This window comes from Lissotriton vulgaris, chromosome 12, assembly GCF_964263255.1.
Source record: "Lissotriton vulgaris chromosome 12, aLisVul1.2, whole genome shotgun sequence".
Taxonomy (NCBI): domain Eukaryota; kingdom Metazoa; phylum Chordata; class Amphibia; order Caudata; family Salamandridae; genus Lissotriton; species Lissotriton vulgaris.
Window position 1 is genome coordinate 87,992,137 of NC_141700.1, and position 25,116 is coordinate 88,017,252.

General features: G+C 46.0%; 1 protein-coding gene across 1 annotated transcript in view; it reads right to left on the minus strand.

Annotated features, from left to right (window-relative positions):
• Positions 1-6,143: 6,143 nt before the first annotated feature.
• Positions 6,144-25,116, minus strand: part of LOC147673432 (tetraspanin-3-like) — a 51,512-nt gene continuing 32,539 nt past the window's right edge. Inside the window, exons 5-7 of the mRNA XM_086947300.1 lie at positions 20,705-20,857; positions 17,369-17,452; positions 6,144-6,769 (exon numbers count right to left, since the gene is read on the minus strand). Of these exons, the coding sequence (XP_086803426.1) occupies positions 6,683-6,769; positions 17,369-17,452; positions 20,705-20,857 (324 nt within the window). The 3' untranslated portion in view covers positions 6,144-6,682. The remainder of the gene's footprint in view (positions 6,770-17,368; positions 17,453-20,704; positions 20,858-25,116) is intronic.

Consider the following 25,116-nt stretch of genomic DNA (forward strand, 5'->3'; position numbering starts at 1 on the left):
GTAATTTATTTTTTCAATAATAAAGATACTGGGGTATGGAAGGGCACAGTCCTGTACCGTTTCCAGGAACAAACAGGGGGAGTTTTTAGGCAAGAAGGAGCATAGTTGGCCACTTATATTTCAATAGACATTGGAAGTAGTACCAAAAAACAGTGCTAGACACAGCATGAATTGAACATAATAGTAGGTCTGTGAAAACACTTAAAACAAGTCGACGTTTCGATCCCATATGCTCAATGTTGCGGGACCATCATCAGGACTAACAATACATACATTTGCTTGCCTGGTAAAAGTTAAACACACAACCGCCCATATGGGTCGGTGGGGTTTACAGGGATTTTTTTATAAGCGGGTCCTCGTTTTGATATCGATATTTGCCTGTATGGTACAGGTCGCACCGTTATGTCCACCTCACTGTCCGTTATTGGCAAAAATATCTCTCGGAGGGGATCGGCCTGATAGGTCCGGATATATTCAAAACGAGTCGAGGGGAGGAAATGCCTCCGCGGTGTCTCTGGTCCCTGGGTGCCCTGCCGGATCGCAGTCACTCATTGGGTTCCCTTGTTGTTGTATACAGACTTTAGGAAAGCTAGCAACACCAGTGTCAGGGGGGTGCTCGATTTTAAACATGCGAACGGAATCGGGAGACGCGGTGTATTCCCAATCTGAAATCCTCTCATGCTTCTTGAGATATTATACGATACTATATCGTAATCACCTGGAGGCTCAGGAAACAGATATAGTGCAATATCTAGAGGGGACCCCGCTCCCACAGCTGGAAGAAGAGGATGCTGAAAGGCTGGGACAGAAAATTCAGTTGGAGGAAGTGAGAGGGTCGATCAAGCAGATGGCTAAGAATAAGACCCCAGGAGTAGATGGGCTCCCCATAGAATTCTATGCAAAATACTTGGATGTCCTAGCGCCCCGGTTAGTGGAGGTATATAGTGAGGCGGCGGAACGGGGCCACCTACCGCAGTCTATGAGGGAGGCGCTGGTGATCCCCCTGTTAAAACCTGGAAGGGAAGCTAGCGACGTGACTTCTTATAGGCCATTGTCAATGTTAACGGTGGACTAAAAAATCCTGAGCGAATTATTGGCCACAAGGCTGCTACCCCACATGACTGCCCAAGCGGGGTTTATTCCAACAAGGAATACTTCGGTTAACATACGCCGACTAGTGCGAGTACTGGAGAGTGACCTGGAGGTTGATATGCTCCCGGCTGTATTGTCGGTGGACATAGAGAAGGAGTTTGATAGCCTGGAATGGGACTACCTGGATAGAGTGCTGGAGAGGTTTGGTCTTGGGGAACGATTTCGAGGTGGACGAGGATATTATATTCTTCAGCGACGGCCAGGGTGAGATTGGGAACTGTTATATCTGCGCAATATCCGGTACAGAGAGGCACAAGGCAAAGCTGTTCGCTCTCGCCCCTGCTGTTCGCATTGGCAATTGCACCTCTAGCAACCCAAGCCAGAATAGGGGAGGCATATAATGGCCTTTTATGCGGGGGAAACCCACACCAAATTTCCTTGTATGCGGATGACCTGCTCCTGGAGGACACGACTGTGGCACTACAGGAGGCGGTGACCCTGCTCACGGAATTTGGGGCACTTTCTGGCCTCAGAGTTAACTGGAATAAGACATGTGTTTTCCCTTTGAAAGCAGACATGCAACAACCAGCGTTGCCATCTGGACTGCTATGGGAGCGATCATGCTTTACCTACCTGGGAGTCCGGATATACCATGGTACGGACGCCTTCCTGGAAGGGAATGTGTGGCGCTGTATTAGGGCTCTGAGAGGCTGTATGGCATTCTGGGGTACACTTCCCTTATCCGTGGTGGGGAATGCAGCACTGTTAAAAATGGTGGCACTGCCTCGCCTACTCTACTATTTCCGTACGCTTCCGCTGTGGATACCCCCAAGATTCTTTCGCGAACTGCGTACGCTCACAATAGATTTCATATGGGGGCATGGGAGGAGACGAGTGGCGCTAGATACGCTACTGAGACCGAAATTGGATGGAGGGTTGGCTGTCCCCAATTTTGAACTCTACTATTTGGCAGCGCAACTACAGGTTCTCACGCAGAATGTTGCAAATGAATTCAGGGGCCTGGAACAGACCCGCGGGGTAGGAATCAAGAGACATGTACTTTCTTATATTGTTATGCAACAAAAACTAGAGTTAAAGGAGTTAACAGAGGAAAGAACTCTGCGAATGTGCTGGAATAGAAGCTAGCGTAAGGCAGGTGTGATTCACCCGTACGCGCCTGAAATTCCTCTGGGCATGTTGACGGCCCTGCCACATGGGGGGGGGGGGATTGATCACGGATACTAGAATGGGAAGACTTGGGGTTCCAAGTAATGGGGGACCTCTACGCTGAGGGTGAATTATTGCCCTTCCGAGCAATACAAGACCAGTTTGGACTTCTTGATGGGAGTTTCCTATTACACATGGCTGTCACATCGGCGATAAAGAAACATTGAAAGTCAGGGCAAATGGAACCTAAGACCACGATGGCATGCCAATAAGTGGTGATGGCAGCGGGCACTTTTAAGGCAGTCACCTGTTTACAGTCTCGAATGTTGCAGGAAGGATTAGAACCACTTACCGCACTCAAGCAGAAGTGGGAGGAGAGCGTGGGGAAGCCCATACCGGACGTGACATGGGGCCAGATCCTGAAGAGGACGTGGAAAGGGCGCTTCCAGCAGGTGCACTTTTTTGTGCTACATAGGGCCTACCTTACTCCAGGGAAAATCAAGAAGTATTTCCAGGTCCAAGATGCAGCTTGCCCTTGATGCCTGAAGTGGAGCTAGAGCACATGTTGTGGGACTGCCCCAAGCTAGGACACTATTGGGCGGAGGTGGGGGAACTATGGAACGAGGCTACAGACAGGCAGGTAGAATACGACATGGCGACCTGTCTGCTGCTTTGGTTTCCTCATACCAAAAAAACTAAGATCTCCAGTAAATGTATTGACTTGGGCCTTATGCTAGCCCAGAGGGAAATAACCGGCACTGGAAGTCAAAGTAGGAGATGGGCGAATGAGATGTGCAAATTGGCCTGCAGCGAAGGCACTATTAGACGTAGGCAGGCAACCCGCACGGCTAATGAAGAGCTTAGAAATTGTGAGGGCATCAATCAATCAAGGCATTTATATAGCGCACTACTCACCCGGAGGGTCCCAAGGCGCTAGGGGGGGCGAGGGGGGGTCCGCTACTGCTCGAACAGCCAGGTCTTGAGCTGCTTCCTGAAAGAGGTGGTCCTGGGTCAGGCGGAGGTGGGTCGGGAGGGAGTTCCAAGTCTTGATGGCCAGGTAGGAGAAGGACCTTCCCCCTGTGGTGGCTCTCCGGATGCGGGGGATGGCAGCGAGGGCGTGGCCGGTCAATCGAAGCTGGCGTGTGGGAGCGTAGAAGTTGAGGCGGCTGTTGAGGGATCCTGGGCCTTGGTTGTGTAGGGCTTTGTGTGCGCGAGTGAGGAGAAGGAAGGTGATTCTCTTGTTGACCAGGAGCCAGTGCAGGTCTCTCAGGTGTCCGGAGATGTGGCTGCGACGGGGGATGTCCAGGATGAGTCGTGCTGAGGCGTTCTGGATCCGCTGGAGTCTCTTCTGGAGTTTGGCGGCGGTTCCGGCGTAGTTTGGCGGTGGTTCCGGCGTAGGGCATGGGAAGACTTAACGCAGACGTTCAAAAAACAGCTTAGAGACTGAAGAAGGCTAAGCTTGAAGGGTTATGAAAGGAAGTTCCTTGAGATGCACAATATATTGCATAAGGTCACGATGGTCTCTTCCTTATGTTAGATATTATGTATTAGTTAAGCCCACACCAGTTGAAGTTGGATGGGGGGGGTGGGCTGGGCGTGAAGGAAATCCCATGTTGTGGTAAAGGGATGCTGACGTAGGAGGATGGCATGGGTTGATGCTATGTGTAGTGTGTTGAATACTTTTACGTTGATCTGAGCGCACATGGGGTATACCCCCAAGAGCGACTACGGGAAAAGACGGAGGTTAATGAAGGGAACTTAGAACTAGAATTGTGGCATATGCTAGGACCTCCTAATTGAGGTTAGACATAGACTGTTCAACAATTGGGAATGGGGTATTAGAGTTAAAAGCAGATACTAGATCTTTTGACCGAGTGAAGGTCCTGGCTTCCCTAAAACTACTACCAGGTTTGAGTACTATCTAAATGACGCCACCCGGCCTCCAGGATGTGGGCCTACTGGCTGTGTAAGGGGCTGATGGAAGGATTATGTATGGCGGGTGGGAGAGGCAGTCACATCGGTGTGTACAACTATGTTTTCTAAATCTGCAATAAAAATTATTTTTTAAAAAACGGTTATTTCCTAAATGTATTCCTTATTTTCTTGTTCATGTATTTATGGTCCTTGACATATTGTTATTGTCTTGCATCTTACCTCCTAGTACTAATGTTATATTGCAATTTGTTCCACTCCCAACCCCTGTTAAGCGCTCCGATACCTTTGGGTCTAGGCAGCGCTATATAAAACTGTTTAAATAAATAGATTGAAGGGCCTTTGTTCCCTCCCTGGACCCCACCCCCACTTTCTTAAAATTACTTAAGCAGACAATAATGTTTTACTAGTTAAATCAGATTACCTGATCCTAAAGTTATCCATGCCAACACCATTACCAGTGCTGGGCCATTCTTTCCTTTTAAACACCCACTCCAAAATATTTTGGGGTAGTTCTACAGACTGATTTTCATACTTTTTTTGTAGCTCTTAAATGTTTCTTATATTTGCATGATTTTCCAACACCAGATGAATTTAATAGGTAAAAATAAGAACACTGTTCACACCATCAGTGCAAACAATGGGATTTATCACATATATAAGATAACAATCCTACTCCTATCAAAAAGAGAAACCCACCAACAACCCCAGATAAAAGTCACAAGATAACCCATAGGTCAATTTTTTAAAATCTCCGTGGTCCTCCGATCCCTAAATACTAAATCTTTACTTTAAAACATGGTTTTTGAAGAGCACTGAAATACCCTCAGTTACATTCATCCCATGGCTCTTGGCATTTGTAAACTCAGGACCCCTGGCCCCAGGGTCAGCAGGCACTGCGATCCTCCATGCAAAGCCTGGTACCCAGACGTCCACAGTGCAAGGGTACATTGATGGCCACTTCCAGCATCTGGCAGGCATCAGGGTTGGGACACCTATGTAAGAGACTATCCCATGAAAAGTTTCCAGCCCTGAAGTTTCACAGCTCAGATGGGAGGATAATGCTTACCTTATAGAAACAGAGCGCGGGTGGGAATTCCAGAGGATCACACCAAACGTCATTGGGGATTCTCATGGCGGATTTATTCAGGAGTTGTATGAGGTTCCCTTGGAGTCAACAACCACTCCATGGAAAGGGACAAGATTACACACCATTAACCGGCACTCCACTGGCCCCATCCACGATAATACCAGTTGTTATGTCTTTAAAAAAAATATAAGCAGCTTCTTTTGCTTACATGACGGGTACAGAAAGGGCGGCAGGGATGCATCCTTCCATAGATGTGCAAATTAAAACTTCTTCCCCATGTCCTACCTATGTTTTTGCATTGAACAACTTTCATTATATAGAATCCACAACAGCTGCCATTCTAGTCTTCTAGGGTCCTTCCCGCAGCTCTCGGCGGGTCTCTTTACCAGACCTCCCCCTGAAGTGACCATGGTCTATCTTGGGCATCTCTTCCAAGCTATCCCTGTATGTGTGTCTCCTTGTGAAGCCCAGACAGTGTCAAGGGGTCCTTTTCTTGGCTGTCCCTTCTATGTATACTGCTCTAATTCAAATAAATCCTTTTGCTCCCCTTTGGCTTGCCACTCTGAGAAGTCTAGGCGGTTCTGGTGGATAGCGTATTCTTAGATACGGCTACTCTTCTGCCAGTATTATTGTGGTTTAACTTCTGGTCAAGAAGCGTTGTAGTGTTTGAAAAGGTCACCAGATTTCTTTGAAAACCAAGGCAATTTTCAAAGCTAATAAAATGGGTACTGGGAAGTCTGGAAAATAGTTTAGGTGAAATGTCCAATTTGCACTGTGAATATGTGTGATTTTCTAACAAAATATGCTTTTTAAAAAGTGATCACTAACAAATGAACTATACACAAATAAACAGAGAACACAGTTTTCTAGGAATCAAATGCCCGATATTCCATACAGGACAGTTTATTTCCTGTAACTAATCACCTATCATTCCCTTTGACACTCATTATTACACTTCTTTGATATTATTTATTTACATTTTGCAGAAGTTTCAGAGGCTTATTTGACATTAGGTTAGTGAAAGATAAATCACACCTAAAACTAAAGCGAAACAACTGAAGACAAAAAAAAAAAAAAAAAAAAAAAAAAAAAATCGCATATAGTCGAATGAAAAAATATATCAATATAAAAAAAGTACATGGATTTAAAATACAACTGGAATTTAAGTGCATAATTTTGCTAAATGTTACTTCACTAATTAAGTCCTTCTTTGACATGAACAGAAAGACGAGGATTGTCCAAACAGCCTTGAAAATCTCAAGGAGAGGTAGAAATAAACTGGTCCTCTGCAACTCTGATTTGAAGATCATGTGTAAATATTAGTCACCGACACTGGTGGGCGGTTGTAATCTTTTCGGACTGGTAGATCCAAAGATATCTTTGGTTACATTTTTTTCATATTTAGGCAAACTTTTCAGAGTCGAGAATCCTGTAGTCTTGAAGCGACTGCCTTCCCATCAGTACACAGTCAATCAATGCTGCCAGCATCTGAAAAATATAAAATAAAAATACTACAAGTAAGAAACCTAAACATACCTAAACCAATAAAGAGGATACCACTTTTCAAATGCAGCAAAATATTAAGAGGGTTTCAAAGTACAAATGCAGACCAGGCACTTATTTGAAGAAGAAAAAAAAAAAGGCACTCCGTGTCACATGCATAAGACCCAGATTTTTTTTTTACCCTCCCAAACCTCTTTTGTCACCATTTATTTTGTTGCCACTGCCCTTTGTCTCAAAACGATATCCTCAGTTTGACTACGCCTATGTTTTCCAAACTATTTTTTTTGTTTAATTGAACACAATGGCTTATTTAAAAGATAAGGGTTACTGTATTTCAACAGCATAATTTTCAGGAAAATTACCTTTGCCCAGTTCTGTTTACATTTTAGAGAATAGAGGGCATTTTGTGTTCATCTTTCCATTTCAATCTGAAATCACTGCATAGCTTTCTGTTCCATAAGCAGGGTTCTGTTATAACTCAAATTATAATTGTTTTACAAAAAAAAAAAAAGTGTTTGTTATTAAAATAATAAACTAACAACAAGCATTGGCATTGCCAAAAGGTCTCTCCTTTTGTATCTTGTAAGTGTGTAGCCATGCAGCACATTATCGTGGGTGCTGTAAAGCCATTGTTTGATGAGCTATACAATGTCCTATTACTTACCGGTAATCTTCATTACTCCGGGTCCCGTAGTCCTCGACACCTTCATAAACAAAGTGAGATAATCCATATCACTGACAGAAAAAAAGAACGAAGGAATGCTGGACCTACCCTCCCCCTCCCGCTGGGAGTACATAAGCGTACCAAGCCATGGATGAAGGCCGGCAGATCGGGCGGGAGGGAATCCATGAAGGTGTCTAGGACTACGGGACCCGGAGTAATGAAGATTACCGGTAAGTAATAGGACATTACCCCCAGGTCCCAACGTCCTCGACACCTTCATAAACAAAGTGAGAAATACCAAAAGCAGACCCCGGCACTCATCCAAAAACACAACAAACCACCAGGACACCAAATAAACCCAGAGACTCATGGACAAAAACAGAAGAAATCAGGAGCGAACACAACACAAGACACCCAAAGCAAAACCGCCCTCATCCGAAGCCCCCCACGGAGCAACACAGCCAGGAAGGACAAAAGACCAGGGAGAACCCCAACAGCCCCAGGCACTGCCAAGCAGCCGCCCCACCAGGGACAAATCTGGCCCAACTACCGAGAGAGAGCACGAGAACAGGCTGCACAGGAGGAGACCGCCAAGGCCCAGAAAGGAACCAGCAGGGCAAGAGAGAGCGAACCCCTCCCCAACGCAGGGAAGAAAGTGACCCACAGCAACCCACAAACAAACCAAGAGGGGAAGGAAGATGAGACCAAAGAGGCACGCCAAAGCAAGAGAACAATGAACGGGACCAACCGGCCAACCTCAACACACATGGGGAAGCCACCAAGACCGAAGAGGGAGGGACCAGAAAGCAGGCACCGACCCAAAGCAACAACCAGGAAGGAAGGGGCCAAGGAACCCAGGCAAGGCCCCCACCAACATCCAACAACCGCGGCAAAAGGGAACCGGAGGCACAGAAAACCCCCAGAAGACCCAGGCCAAAGGCAGGAAAGACCAGCAGCCAACCCCAGCAGAGACACCAGATTGCCGCAGCCGAGGCCGCCACATCGGGAGAAGAAACCCAGGCACAGGAACCAGCCAGTGGCCAGGCCCAAGGCAACCAAAAGCAGGAGACAAAAGGACATGAACCCAGAGACCTGTCCAGGCCAGGGAGAGCAAAAACGGCCCCCAAAAGCAGACATCACAAACGGCCAGGGCACAGACAAGAGAGAAAAACCAAAGGCTGAACACGGAACCGGGGAAACCAATCCCAGAAACGGGAAGGAGGAACCGCCAGCAACCAAGAGCCGACACAACGGCCAGGAGGATCCCAAGGAACCACCCAAGGCGAACCCCAAGAAGGACAAAACATGAAGGCCAACAAGGAGGCCAAGAGCCCAACAACGCAGGAGGTCCAGAAAGAACCAAGAAGCCAACTGGACAACCGACAGGACAGCCAGCCAGGAGGACCCCAAAATGGCACCGGCAGAACCCGAAAGGGGAGGCAGAGGGCCAACTAACCCAACCCCAAAAACCACAGAACAAGAAGGGGGCCAGGGAAAGGCACCCAAGCCCCCCCACTGCCAAGCCAACAAGAGAGGAGAAGCAGCAGGAAGACAGAGGGAGAACGGCAAGCCACAACCGTCAACCAACACAAAGGGCCCAGCGCACCAGCCAGGCGCAAAGAAGCGGCACAGGAAAGGACACAAGCCCAACCCAATACCCAGACGAACAGGGATAGAATCACCGGACACCAAGAGGCCGCAAAAAGAGGCCCAAAAGCACCAGAGAACGAGCGGCAAGGGAGGACCCAGGCAGGGACCCCACAAAGGGAGGCCAAGAACAGGGACCAAATCCAACAGAGGCAGAGCCAAAACACCATTGAACCCTGGAAACCCAAGGCAACTCCAAACCACAGGAGACCAAAAAGGTGTACAACCCCCGAGGGGCACGGGAACAGACCCAAAAAGGGGAAGAACAAACCCCGCAGAGACAGCAAGAGAAACGGCCAGAGACACCACAGGCCGAAAGCAGGCTGCACAGGAGGCGAAAATGCACAACCCCAAGGACAGGCCTGCAAGGGGAACACCACAGCACCAAGGCAGAGGAAGGTCGAAAGGGGGAGCGGGGAAAGAGTCAAGCAACCCACACACCAGGTGAGTCTGACACCAGACCACAACCGGCAACCACACCAACAAACCCACCAGCCAAGACAAAGAGAAGGCACGAGGAGGAAGACACCATGAACAGCACCCAAAAAGCAGGAAAGAAGGGCATAGGGCAGCCCAAACCCTGAAACAGGGAGGGGCACAGAAGCAGCGCACCCAAGAAACCAAGGGGCCACCCAGGTAGAAGCCAAGGAAGACCCACAACACCCAGCCAACACAGGAGTCAAAGGGAGCGGCATCCTGCAAAAGGAAAAGGACCCCAAAGCGCACCAAGCCATAAAAAGAGCCATACAAGGGGAAAAGGAAACCACCACTAGAAACCAAACCCCACGAGCCAACCAAGCGCAACACAACAGAGCACCAGGCAAGCTGCAACCATAGCCAGAAAGCCCACCAGGGGCCCCAGCAGGATAATCCCGGAGCAACAGCCACCAAGGCCCACCAGGTCAGAGGGAGGGCAGAATAGCCCCCATGCCCCAGAAAAAAACAGAAACCAGGGAGGCCGGAAGCACCAAGTACCCAGAAGCAGGAAGCACGAAGCGACCCAGCCAAAACCAAGCAGGGGCCAAGCTCAAGAGCAGATGCACCACACCCAAACACAGGGTGGAACCAGGGGCAGCACGGCCACCACCACGACCCGCAACCAGCACGAACCCCGCTCACAGGAAACCCGCGGGGAAAAACACCCACAGCCCGGGCAGGAGGGCACGCAGATGGAGAGGAGCAAACACAAGGGCACCAGAAGGGCCATCCGCCACACCCAGGCACCACCAGGCGCCAGCAGGGAGGAAAAGGCCACAGGCCAGGAAACCCCACAGAGCGAAAACCAGAGCACCGGCCATGCACCGGGGGACAAGAAGAAACATGGCACCCCGAGCACGGGCCAAGCCAACACCCCGGGAAGGATGCGAGGAGCTGCCAGCACCCGGAGCCACAGGCAGGCACCCAGACAGGAACGCACCAGGCCCGAACCCAATAGAATAGGCAGAAACCAACAGGGCGGACAGGCAGAAGGCGGAAGAATCCGGGAAACCGGCAACCAAGGGGGACACCCCACCAGGCACCAAGGACGTCCAGGGGGAACAGAAGCACGCAGAGCAGAAAGGCAGGAAGCCCAGAGGCCAGAGGAGCAGACCAGGTCGAAACCCCACCAAAGGAAAAGCCCATGAGAGCGGAAAACATGGAGTCAATTCTGCATGCCAGCACAGCATAAGAGTACAGCACGTGGAAGAAGAAACCCGCAATGCGCAAACACAGACCATCCCGCAACCCCACCGCCCAGACGCCAACCAGCAACAAGCGCCGAGCAAGCGGAAAGCCAGGAGGACTGAGAATCCAAAACCTGTGGAGGAAGAAATGCGCAGCACAGGGAAGAAAGAAAGTAAGAGACAAAGCGCAAAAACCACGCAAAGTCCCAACCCAGCACAGGAACAGGGAGCGCCACAAGCCAGAGAAAAGCCCCTGAAGACGCAGAGCAGGACTCCCAGACAGGACCCACGAGGCAGCCCCAATACGCACAGCCAGACCCATCCAGGCAAAGCACAACACACATGGCCATAGAAACATAAGTGCGAGGCAACTGGGAAAAAGTGGAACCGCTATGCGGTACTCACCACAGGGGCAGGAAGGACTCCAAGCGTCCTGCCCCCAAGAGCCAGCCCAGGCGCCACCCAAGACACCAGCGCCGGGTGGGGGAAGAGGACTGCAGCCTCCGGTCCGACACCGACCCTCCATAAAGCCAGCCCCCGCATCGACACCACGAACAGCAGGGGCGACAGAGAGGAATAAGGCCAGCAGCACCTCCACATAACTGGGGACGTAGCCCAGTAGCAGATGGCATGCTGCGCATGCATGAGGCCCCGGGTCGATCCTCGGCAGCACCAGGCGTCCCCGTTGCTCATCCCGGCGTTTCCCAGAAGGGTAGCCTGCCAGCATGCCATCAAGCCAGGTAGGGGGACCAGGAGCACTGCCCAGCTTAGTCTCCGGGCCCCCAAAACAGCCTCAATTGCGTGTCCCCCAACTGGCCAAGCCATAAGAAGACGCGCGCTGTAACCCAGAAGGAATCCTGGAGGAGCGGTGCCCCAGCCGCAAAGGGCCGGGCGCCCATCAACGCAACTCCCAGCAAGCCCGGCAGGCCAGGAGACGCAGAACAGGATGACGAATCCACGGAAGAAACAGGTAAGCAGCAAACACGTCCTATTCTGTCAGTGATAGAAAAAAAACAACAACAAAAAACCAAAAACAGAGGGAATGCTGGGACCTGTACTCTTACGTACTCCCAGCGGGAGGGGGAGGGTAGGTCCAGCATTCCTTCGTTCTTTTTTTCTGTCAGTGAGATGGATTATCTCACTTTGTTTATGAAGGTGTCGATGACGTAGGGACCTGGGGGTAATTAGTACACACTGGCTCATGCACTCTGATTTAGGAATACATGTTTGCTGTGTGAAAAGGAAACCATGATGTACCGCTCACTGACACTGCTGCAGACAACACCCATTGTGCACTGCTGCAAATCACACTCACCGCTGCACAAATGTGGACTCAAACGTGCACAAACCCCCCCTCTAGGACTTAACTACAACAGACAGTTAAACAATGTGTGCCTGCTCCCATTATCTAAAAGGTTTGATATGCTTGGCATACAGGATTCCAGTTTCATCTTCTGAAAACCAGGGATAGTGAACTAAGACACAAATAAATGTTTCCTTAGGGATCACTGGCTTCATGTAAGAATATTTGCATTGTAAACCAAACGCAGGTGTAAATGAATGACCGGTGCAGGGCCACATTTTATGTGATAAAATGGTTGTGTATTCTCAAAATACATTCCAGTATGCTGAGTGGAGTGATTACCGGTAACCCTCCCCTCCTCCATGTATTTACGTGTCAGGCCATAGAGAAATTAGCTCTCATGTGCCAAATAAACAAAAACAAATATTTCTCAAAGACCCCCTAGTGAAGAAGCCAGCAAACTAACGTCACATGGGTCTTGGATGTCTACAGCATGTGGCAGTGCTTCCTGCAATCTTTTAGAAAAACGTTGTGCTCCTGTACTTACGTTTCTTACAAATTAAACACTGCATGACAAGCATTTAATGTAGAGCTGTTGATATACATGACCGACCCATTAATGTACTGGGCCAATGATTTACCCCAAAATCAGGCTTCTGTGCAAGGGCATGCAGAAAGGTATTCAATTCTGCACAGGTCATAATAAGTGAAATCAAAACTAACTAAAAAACAAACAAACAAACAGAAAAACCTATTTACAGTTTTCCTGTTGTGTAAACATAATTATCCCAAATTACCTTCAGCGGTGGCGAATGAATCCATACTGCGCAAATTATTTCACAAGCTTCCTACTCTGGACTAAAATAGGAACATGCGTTCTAACCAACCATGAAGTGGAACAAAAAGGAATGCACATTTTTACACTTTGTTGCATTAGACAAACTTCAAGGCTTTTTAAACCACAGGCTGCAATCCGTACGGATCAGTAGAATATGTCCTGCTAGAAAAGAAACGAATAATGCCTGAAACGTTGACTTTGCACGGGGTTGGGGGGCACATGATTTGGGCAAACCAATTCAGGCAGAAAGATGGAGCCAACTTCAATGGAATTATCATAATTGGGGTTCTGGGGTGATCAAACTCAGCCTGTGAGAATCAACCCTGCCTGATCCGCTCCCTTGGTTATGGATAACTTGGAGCTGCAAACGTCTCAGAATCCATGCGGTATTGTTGAATCCAGTACTGAGAAGCCCTGCTGTCCGAACTTTTCTTCTTTCCAAATTGTCTGTCGCCGATTGCTTTTATTGGGTTTGTTTCATGTTGTTCTCTTTTTCATGCCCACTACTGTGAAGCGCTCTGATACCTTCGGGTCTTGTTAGCGCTATAGAAAACTTCTAAATAAATAAATAATAAAATAAATACAGGGACAAAATAACTAACGACTTTTAATCAGAGTGCAAGAGCTCAACACGAGTCAAGAAATCTAGGCTGATGCCCAAAGCCACGTGAATCCTGGTGCTAGCGGTAAAGTGGGTGCAAACAGCTTTTGTGTCCATTTTAAAATTAGAACCGAGTGCATCCAGCACTTGCTTGTTCTAGTTGGAGGCAACAACTCCGAGAACACAACAGAACAATGCCTGAAAAAGTGCAAAACAGATACAAAAATATTAGTATGTCACCATTTTGTAAAAAGGGTGCAAGAACGCGTCTCAATTGGTAAATGCACAGCAGGGTTTTTGCATCCATTTTTAGTGTCTGGACCCTAATGAGGCCATTAGTGCTGAACCGTTATTTAAAAGCACATTTGCAGGGGCCTAAATTGGAACCAATCCAGTCACATTTGTCAGGGACTGGTCCTTTTCTAGCACTATTAGAAAACTGGAAAAATTATTAAAGACAGGTAGCCTCCTAACATGCACTAAAGTAATGAAACATCCCTACAGGTATGACTTACCAAATGTGTATGAAAATGGAGGATTTACTCAGTCAGTGTTCTTCTAGATCACCCTGAAGATGTATTTTAAATAGTGGAATTACGTGGCAATAGGAACTGAACTAACCAAAGTGAAAAGTAAAATGCGAATGTCGCCATCTTAGACTGGTTAGAAATGTCAAAAAATGATTGGGTTGATTAAAACAGGAACTGCTACTCCGCGAAGGACCGAGGAGCATTGCCCGTCTGCTCTGTGAACAGGTCAAAATGAAAAAAAGAAAATTATAGCTCAGCTGCTTAGGGTAAAGGGCTGGGCGGTCACAGTGGAGCAGGGGTAGGAGTGGTGAACACACTCGTAAGGCGCATGACTGTTTGGCAACCCATTTTGGGCCAGACAAACAGTCATGCGCACTTTGCAGGTTCTCCAACAGGCTGTATTGCACAGCCTGGGTGGAGAACACGCCCAGCTTCCCAGTCCCTCTCCAAGCACCGAACCACAGTGCTCAGACCAATCACCACGCTGCTATCAGCAGTGTTGTGATTGGCTACTGAAAGTGACTGACGAGGACTAAGAGGCAGCATGTGGAAGGCAGGTAAGTTGTTTTTAATTTTATTTTCCATTCGCTCCCCCCCCCCCACCCTCTCCCCCACCCCCGTTAAGTAGCAACAGCCACTGGATTAAAAACCTTGTAAAATCTGATGTACAGGAAGATCGTGTCCAAAAACACGAAGAGTAAATTCACATGATTTGAATGTGCTCTGAATGTTCCACGTGTGACTGAAGAGTGGGAGTACCCGAATTCAGAGTTAAGTGCAAGAAAAAGAAAAAGTTGTGCACCTTTAAAATACACCACTGACGCTCTAAGCGGACCAACGCAAAGAAAAAGTGTGCACGTTTAAAATACATACCGCAACAAAAGGAGAGACAAAAAAAAAAATTTTTTTTAATGAACCGAAGGGAAAGACTACTTGTAAAAGGGCCGGTAGCCATGGGAGGGAACCAAACACCAAAAGGAAGGACAAATAAAGCCGCCAAGGCACTACTGAAGACCAAGGATTTCCGAACTGCACACCATAGAAACATTCAAAAGAATGGGTTTGCTCGAAGCTCAGAGGAGATGCAGCATGTCTCGGAGACTGCGCATGTGTGCTGCCTAGGCTCTACCTAAAAAGCACAAGAGTGGGAGCTACATACTGAGGTGTCCCTTCCCCCTCAGCCCCATATACAATTGAAAATAGACTAGATTGGGAAAATACTATTGAAAAACCAAGTGTATAATTGGGCATTTCTCATTTACAGTACTACCAACATTGTCACATTGAGTATAGTAAAACATTAAAAAAAAATAGAAAAAATATGTATTTGAGCAATCCAAAGACCTGTTTTAATAATACAATACTGTTATTATGAAATCTACTTAACAGCTTAACAGCAGCATACGAGACAATATCTAGTGTGGATGAGTGTGTGAGGACGTCAGTTGACTGACTATGCTACCTGATGTAATATTTAGACTACTGATTGCAGGTTGGCTCTTCTTGAGGGAAAGGAGCAAGTTGCAATGCAGAGAAAATGAAGCCACCTGAGCATTAAAGAGCTTAGTGTAGTTTAAAAAAAAAAAAAACTTCTGAGGACCGGTTTCTGGCATTGCAGCCGTCTTCAGCCCGGGTTGCTTGAATCCAGTGGCAAAGTGAGCAAGCATCTGAATCAAACACTCACACCCAGTCAAAAGAGCTGAAGACGGCTGGAATGCCAGAAACCGGTCCTCGGAAGCTTGTTTCCGGTCCAGGGAAGACATGGCTTGGCAGTTCGGGCTGGACTGTTCCCATGAAGCACTGGGGTCAGACTGATTTGCATATAGCCATGTCTGAACTGGGGTGGCAGAGTGGGCTAAAGAACCGTGATGGATTAAACCCAGATCTGTTGACTGGGTGTGAGTGTTTGATTGGTTCAGATGCTTCGTCCATCACCACCCCCTTTTGTATCGCTAATTTTGTAATTAAACAGTACTGCAAATATTATATTTGGCCTGGAGAGGAGATGGCTAGCTTATCAAAAGTTAGATTCTTGTTGGCTTCAACTTTGGTCTGGCATAATAAGCCAAGACCTTTTGATTTTACTAAAATAATGTGTGTAGTAACGTTACTTAGGAGAAACTTTAGCTAGTGTTCCTCATCCACTTGTCTGCTATTGTGTCAAGTCACTGGTTAACCTCTTTCAGTGACCACAATGCTCCATTTACAATAAGTACAAAGTAGTTCCCTTGAGTGCTAGGGACTGATACAATAAAGTGTACTTTTTTGGGCCAACATTTTTTTGCTTTTAGCCAATTTGTTTGATTGATGAGGGCCTGCCACCTTCCCTAACAATATAGTTTTCCAAAAACCTAACAAAGCAAACAAAAAAGCATGGACAGAGCCAGACTGACCATGCAAGACCTACTGGATTTACAAATGCTTCTTTACAGCATTATGTAGAAGCCCACCAATGGTTAGTCTCACTTCTAGTTTCAGTCTTGCTTTATTTGCCCATACGCCCAACAGCCAACTAAGCTGATAGGGCACTCCTACCAAACACTGGTAAGGGTAGTTATCCGGAGAATGAAGGAACTTGGGCATCTTAGATTATTCTATTAGTTGGAGTCAGTGTAATTGTGGGTCCCAGTGTGGTACTAGGATTCTTCGCAGAATAGAAGGCTCCACCATTAACATACTCAGACACGTTTTTCGCAATTTGGGTGCATAATCTTTAGGCCTAATTCTTACTATTTAATTTAGATAAGCTATTGATTGTTTAAATCAATAGATCATTGTGAGATCTTTATTCCATATATCATGTGTTAACAGAACTTTGAATGTATATGGAATGGTTTCCACAAGGCAGGTGTTTGCTTAGAAAGACTACTTTGGTCAACATAGCGGTACGTTCTGATGCCTCAAGTGTTGGCAGCCGACACAGTTATGTAAATGATAGTTTCCAAAGAGAAACCAATCCCATTCACTAATGCCATTTAGTTTGTAGAACATAGTTTGTGGAGTGACTGGATACATTCTGTGCTAAACATTAATTGGCAAAAAATGTAAATACAAATATTACAAAATAAAAAGGAAGCTCAAACAATGCTTATTCTTCCAAATAAGCTAGATGGTATTGTAAAAGGATGATGTGGCTGAGAGTGGGAATAAGTATGAAAGAAAATACTGATGTTGGAAGGGGGTGGAGTTATGTAGGGGGAACAACATACAAACATGTGCACAATAAAATGAAAATCTTCCAAGATAGATCATTTGCAGTTCAACATTTCTTAGAAGTATCAGCCTAGAGTCAGAAACAGTTCAATACAGCAGCCACAAATACGACGTCTACTCATACCTCCAACGCAATTGCCCCAATGGAACCCCAGTAGATGTACATCAGGAAGCGCTGCAGTGTTTGGTGAAGCATCCCTTGACAACCCTGCAAAGAAAAAATATATATACAAGATCTATCAAAAAATGGCTGTGCTTGCATTCGCCCATGTGGGTACAATATAAAAATGTAACAATATCATCTGAAGTTCATGAATAATTCCTGTGTCAAATGCAAATATCAAACATAAAAGGTGAATATATATATATATATATATATATATATATATATATATACACACACATAGACCAGGACACTTAATTAGGACCCAAACCTTCAGGATCTCATAGAACATCACAAGAAAGCTAACACAACCAGAGTTTCTGGCAGGATAATTGGTGCAGTTAAAACATTTGTCCTAAAAAGGTATGATTTACAACTGGCAAGGACACCTCTTACCATGGTCTTTGATGCTTATCCCACCGAAGATCAAGTCACCCCAGTATACAAGCGCCTGGAGAATTGTGACTGCACTGTGAGGTGTTGCGTTTTATTGTGACCATGACAGCTGCTTTAACTGCTTGGCCTGTCTTTGTCTACATGGCACCAAAGGTACAGTAGACTGTAGCATCTCTTGCAGCACTGTTTCACATGGCTTATACCCAAACAAGTGTGTACCAAATTAAGAACCGGGGGTAACTAGGTGCACAAGAAAAGTGATTCCAGAATAAATAAATTAAAGAACACACCAAAATCAAGATCAATGTCCAGACAATTTATCTTACAAACATTGCGACAAGATGCTTAGATCCATCATTTTTAAAATGTTAAACTGGTATTAGCGCCTTGAGACCCTCACGGGTGAGTAGTGCGCTTTACAAACCCCCCTGATTGATTGTAATGCAAGAATAACCGGTGAATAAAAAGGCTTATTAATCACGTGAAACACAATAACAGACTAAATACAAAATACAGTGTGGCAAATAGAAGACAATCACTTGATAAAAGGTCTTGGTTGTACATCATTCAATGAAATAGCCTCAACTCAGACTTGCTGTAAATTTAAGCAAATTCATATGGGTTGGAGTTTCCACCCAATTACAGTAATGAAGTCATCATCAGGTATTTAAATTCAAAAAGGCATCAGCGATAGGTGCCTGGGTAAAGTTGCCAATTTAAAAGTGGAGGTTTCTGCATCACAAATGATCAAATAACAAAAGCAGTTGAGCCAGTAATTGCAGGGTGCCCCTTCCCTTATACCTACCCGCTTCCTCTCTAGCGAGGCTCTCTTTTCTGCAAGAGAGATGAACGCATGGTACCCCTTTTATACCCTCACATCACCCACAGAGACCACATCCCTGCACCACAGGTGAATGTGCACTCCTTTATTGCAGGTAAATAATTACAATTAGAGCACTCCCAAGCAACTACTCCAAGTCACAGCCCATTTAACTTTCCACATGCTAGTTGTACATGTGAAGGGGAGAATGGTTAAGGGTATTCGGTTATGGTTTAACAGTTTGGCATGTTAGGGCCTAGGGTCAGGGCCACTGCCCTTTTGCACCATTCCTACAATATAAAGTACATGGAGACCTCTGTGGTCTATCACATCTCATTTAGCAGCAAGAGGAGTTTTGTGGGGTGAATAAATCAGAGATACTTCAATTAAAACCCCAACTTCCCCTGGACATAAATACTTGACTAATGCACAAAGTTTGGTTCTTAAAAGTATGTCTGCAGTTTGTTAAAGACACAGTTGCAGAAATATTTTGGGAAAAAAAATCCATGATAATTTGAATTTGCTGTAGAACTCCAACCAATGTATTTCATACCTAATTTTGTAACTTGACAGAGGGCTTGCAAATAGGCACATGGTTTATAGGGACTTATACCACATTTGATAGTACAAGCCGTTTTGTTTCATGGCCATCAAGTTTCCCAGGTGCAGAAATTAATAAAATATCCAGTCCTGATTTTTAGGTCTCTCCTAGCTTTAGAGGTGTGGTTTCGAATGGCCTCATGTGAATGCTCCCAAATACTTGCACCTGGCTCAGAACTCCTGCCCCCCCCCCTCCCCCCCCCGAAAGTTCTATTAATTGGCTTAGTCACTCTTATTTCCTTGATTCCTCTATGATGACTTAACTTTCCCTTCTTAGGTTTGCTCCTCCCATGGAGCATAGTATCTGCACAGTGCTTTAGACTGACTGACATACTTCTTTACTGTTTACTTTGAGGTAATATTTCTTTTTTCCTCCCTCGCTAAGTACTCAGAGTTCACAAGGCTTCTAGCTCATCCTCGTGTGCTGCTCCCACCACCAAATTCCCACCATACTCCACATCCCACCTCTACTATGCCGCTCTCTACTTCACTAACCCTTTACCAACCCAGACTTAATTTTATTTAAGTACCAATACTACCGCTGCTCTCTAATGAAGGGCTAAACCCAGAAACACATGTCTAGAAATATACATTAATGTCTGCACAAACTTCGTACTGCATTAACCAGGATGCAAAGGGGCGAACTGTGCTGGGATGTAGGACAGTGTGCTCCAACCTCCTTTGTTTAAAAGGCTTCCTTGAGCCAGCAAGCGGACGAGCTCTAGAGATGTGCCTGCAAGTGGCACTTTGACCTGAGAGGAATTTGGCAGCATTTCCAGCAACCCCAGATGACTTCTTCTGCTTTCTACTGAAGAAGGGCTGAACCCAGAAACACGTGTCTAGAGATGTACAGCAATGTCTGCACCAACTTTGGTGAAAAACTACAGCTAAATTTCAAGGAAGCACTAATCTTGTACTGCATTTACCAGGATGCAAAGGGGCATGCTGGGATGTGAGGCAGTGGGCTCCCAACCCCCTTTAAGTACCAATAGTAGTCCTTCAAAATGGGTGATTTGGGTGACATTTCTTGGAGGGCCCGTCTGCCCTCAACCTGCGGCCACTGAATGACCAAGTCCCAGTACCATTAGGACGCATATTGGAAATTCACGCATCATTTCAGGACGCTTTTTCCAGAAGCAAGACAGATTGACTTTGCCAATGCCTGTGATCGATTAAATCTGGAATTTGCAGCCCAGGTTACCCTTTTATACAATGAGGGCTATAAGTTCCAAAATAGAATGAACAACTTGGAAAGGATGAGAAACTCGCAAATGAACCTAGGAAACTTGAGGGGTGCAGTCTGAATAATACATAGATGTCTAGCACTAAGGTAAACTCCTAAAATATTCTAGCCTACTATTTTGTGTTTCACAATGAAGGATGATAAACTCAGAATCAGAAAAGATGATTTACATAAGTATTTATCCTATTTATTAAGTAGGATTGACAACCAGGCTTACAATGCAAGAGGAAAGACTTACCTGTTGATATAGGAGCTCGGGCTGGAACACATCGCCTGTACAATTTGAATAGGATTTGATACAGCAGCTTTCAGGAACACTTCTATTGTTGGAATGCAGTTTCCAGGGCACCTCAGTCCAATAAGTGTAATTGAGTATACCACAGCACCCAAGCTACATGGAGAAGAGAAAACAAAAAAAGCATTATAACACCAAAAGTTTAAAAAAATCTATACTGAAAAAGAGACATTTACTTTGTTTGCGATTAGGTAGCCAACATTGCGTTTTGAAAAGAAAGTCAGTGACACTATTTTCAAGCAAGAACATTAACATTGCTGTATTAGAACATTTGAATGTGGAGACCTCCATTGAAGGCAATGGAGTGCTCCGTGTTTCGATGGGCCAGTAAAGGCAACCAAAGCACCATTCCAATGTGTTCACAAAGGTTTCTCGGAGCTCGAGGGAATTTAAATTCCCCTCGGGCTTCACGAGGCCTTTCTTTTATTTGTTTGAACATTCTGCCCTCTAGTGGCCGAATGTTCTAATAGCCTTATAGCACTACATAGCTGGGCTATACCGGCTATTAAAGTCCCGCTCCCTTGTTAAGGGCCCCCGCCTTCAGCTCGGGCCTTGAATGCTGGAGCGGGCCTTTAATAGCTGGTATAACCCGCTACGGCGGGCTATAATAAATGCTCCAATTGAACACACCATAGATATTGCTCAGGTAGACCACACATTCATTTTTGGTATTCCTCGGTACGTAGTGGAGTTCATGCAGCTCTACAGCACAGACAAGAATACAGTAGGAAATCCACCTTTTCTGCATGGCCAACATGGATCTTTTACTTTTTGGCGGCTTTTTACCTCTGCTAACCAGTAGTAAAATGTACCTTTTAACATGGTCCTAATTGAGATCATTAACTTGACTACAAGTCCCTAGTTTATGGTACAAAGTGTACCCAGTACCATGAAGTTTTTTTTTTTAATTGTTTTTATTGGTATTTTGCAGACAGTATAAACTAAATGCAAAAGAAAAACAATGACCATTGCACCACAACATTCATCCTCCCGCCATAATGAGTCTTCATGGGAGCCCCCAATAGAACTGTACATAGTGATCAAAATACATACATGTAAGTCTAATTGATGAGATTTCAAATAATCAATCAGATATAACCAGTAGTCTCTGGGTCGTGAACTCGCCGGGAGTTCCTCTTCATAAGTTAGTAGGGTGTCCTTGCAATAAGTTAGGTCCACAATCCACCGTCGCATGGTGGGAGACACCGAGCCATTCCAGCCAATCGAGACCCTGCGCTTTGCCAATAGCAGCGCTATGACACAGAATTTACGTTTCAATGCACGTACATTAGGTACTAAACCCAGCAAACATGCACGTATCGTACATTCAATGGGTACATCAAGCATAGTGCTCAGCACCCCAGTCACTTTAACCCAATAATCTGAAATTTTCGGGCAGCTCCATGCCAAATGGATAAAGCCTGCATCCACCGCCTTACACCTTTTACATTTCGAGTCTGCACTTAATCCATATCTATAGAGTCTTTGCGGCATATAGTACATTTGATGTAGGTATTTGTAGTGGATTATTCGGTCCTGGTCCCGGACGCTGAGGCTGAGATCAGGCCCGGGACCAGGGTTCAATTTCCGACGCGGCAGGGTCTTGAGCCCAAAATGTCCACGGACTCGGTAATTCTCGCTTCGGTGCCTACTCGAATCACAGGTTTACACTCTGCAAATCTGGGCAATAGCTTGCTTAATCTCCACAACGGCCCCCCGCGGCGGGATGCCTGGCTTTCACCTTGGGGATACCAAGTAGGGGCTATCTCACAGGGAAAAACCAGGACGGGTTCCCAATGCAAAGCGCTTTGAGACCTGGCGGTGATATTGCGCTATATAAAAACCCATCCATCCATCCAAGTTGCCATTTGGAGTTAACATATTGGTTAGTGCACATGTCGTGGACCATTCCGCTTCCGACAGTGGTGTGGATAGGCTAATACTCCATTTCTGCCTCGCCTTCTCTGTGTTGCCCGCAATATCCTCCTGCAATTTACCATATAGTTTAGAAACAATGTGTTGCGCTGTAGGTACAGTTAGGACACACTGCAAGGAGGACATTTGCTACGGCTCTGCAGGATACGATGGGGAGAGCTCCCGCATTGCTCTCTGCAGCCTGTAGTTTGTGAAGTTAAACAAAAGCGTTGTATTACTAATGTAGCTCAGGGTATCTAGCGTTTTGAATTGTCCTTCATGGAATAGATCACCCATTTTGTCTATACCCGCCTGTCGAAGTAGATCCATCCCAACTGTTTCTTGCGTGATCGGAAGTGCTGGATGATGATGTAAGGGAAGGGCAGCTGCATATAATGGTAATTTATTCGCTTTCTTACCCATTAAGTACCATGCTTCGTTAGTGGCGTCAACTGTGTTTATGTCACAGGCATGTAAGGGGGGTCTGCGGTGCGGTAGAATGGCTGTTACGGGTATGGGTAGTGCATCACCTTCCTCTATTGCACATGTGTCATGAAGGGTATTTCGTGATACCAATAATGGGCATATTGCGCTTGCGCACATAGATAATATAGCAAGAGGTCTGGGACTTTAAACCCGCCCTGCGCATATGGAAAAGTTAGTGTTTGTAGATCTAGCCTGGCTTGTTTACCTGCCCAGATGATCAGTTTCTTTATGTTGCGGAATACTTCCATCGGTGGTTTAATGGGAATATTGTTAAACAGGTACAGAAATTTTGGTAAGATCACCATTTTCACTATTGCTGCTCTATCCGCCAGTGACAATGGCAATCTGTTCCATCTGTTAATTTTCTCCTCCATAGAGCTAATAACTCTGCCGCAGTTTGTACGTATTACAAGTTCTGGGTCCCTATGAAACCATATGCCTAGATAACATGTTGGCTCGTCCTGCCATTCTAATGGGTAGTCTATAACAAAGGGGGCGGTACCATCTGTTAGCGGAATAATTTGTGCCTTGGACCAGTGAATTTTGAGCCCTGATTGCCGTCCAATTTTTATGTATTCTCGGAGTAAGGGATTCAGGTTTTGGGCAGGGTCTCGAACATGAAGCACCATATCGTCTGCATATAGTGATGTGTAGTGGACGTTTCGGAAAACTGAAGTGCCGAATAATGGTGATGCCTGATCTTGCAGGCCAAGGGTTCTAGTACTAAAGCAAATAATAATGGGGATAAGGGACATCCTTGTCTGGTTCCTCGTGCTATTGCGATAGGGTCCGATATATAGTTGTTAATCTTAATGCAGGCGGATAAATCAGTATATAACATCGACACCCATTGCAAGAATACAGTTGGGAAGCCCATACGCCGCAGGACTGCATGCAAATATGGCCATTCTATTGCGTCAAAAGCTTTGGCCGCATCCAGTAGGACCGCCGCAGCTCTTGTGTCAGGTGACAGGTAGTGAGATCGCGCGAAAAGCGTTCTTGTGTTATGCGCTGTAGATCTTTCCGGTATGAAGCCGGCTTGATCTGCGCGAACCAGTAAAGGCATTAATGGTTTAAGTCGTGTGGCAATCAAGCTTGCAATAATTTTTGTATCCACATTTATGAGTGATAATGGTCTATATGAGTCGCACCACTCTGGGTCTTTGCCCGGTTTAAGTAGAGCAATCAGCATTGCCTCTTGTAGGGAGGGCGGGAGGGTTTGTTTCTCGCGAGCATCTCAATACATCCGCAATAAATGGGGAGCCAGCAGATCCACAAATGCTTTATAGAATTCCCCCGTGAATCCATCAGGGCCTGGCGCTTTACCGTTTGGTAGGGTTTTGATAACGTCAGTGATTTCTTCAACTGTGACTGGTCGTGCTAGATATGATCTGTGGTCATCAGAAAGCCATGCGATTTCTACGTCTGTCATATATGCCATAATGTCATCGCTCGTGGCGGTAGGGCGCGACATGTACAGTTGTCCGTAGGCATGTCTAAATTCATCTATTATACCTCGGGTGTCATGTTTTGGATTCCCAGCTGGGTCCTTAATCGTCTGAATCAGCTGTGGGGTATGTGCAGTGCAGATTTTGTGTGCTAGGTGTTTCCCTGGCCTGCCTCCCTCCCCGTAGGCCCATGCTGCTTGACGTTTCGAAGTGTATTTGAGTTCATCATTAGCATATGCGTGGTGTTCTAATAAGATCGCCTTTATTTCACCTAGTATTTTAGGGTCTTGTGTGGAGTCATATTGTTGTTCCAGACTACGGAGTCTGGCTTCCCGAGTAGTAAGTTGTCGTCTGATATCTTTAAGAATCCCTGCAGTGGTGCTAATGCATTTGCCCCTAATGGTGGCCTTGAAGGCTTCCCACAGCAGCCCTGGGTAATCAGTGGTCGGTGCATTTAATTCAAAGTATTCCACTATAGCAGTATGGATGGTGTCGGTATATACTGTA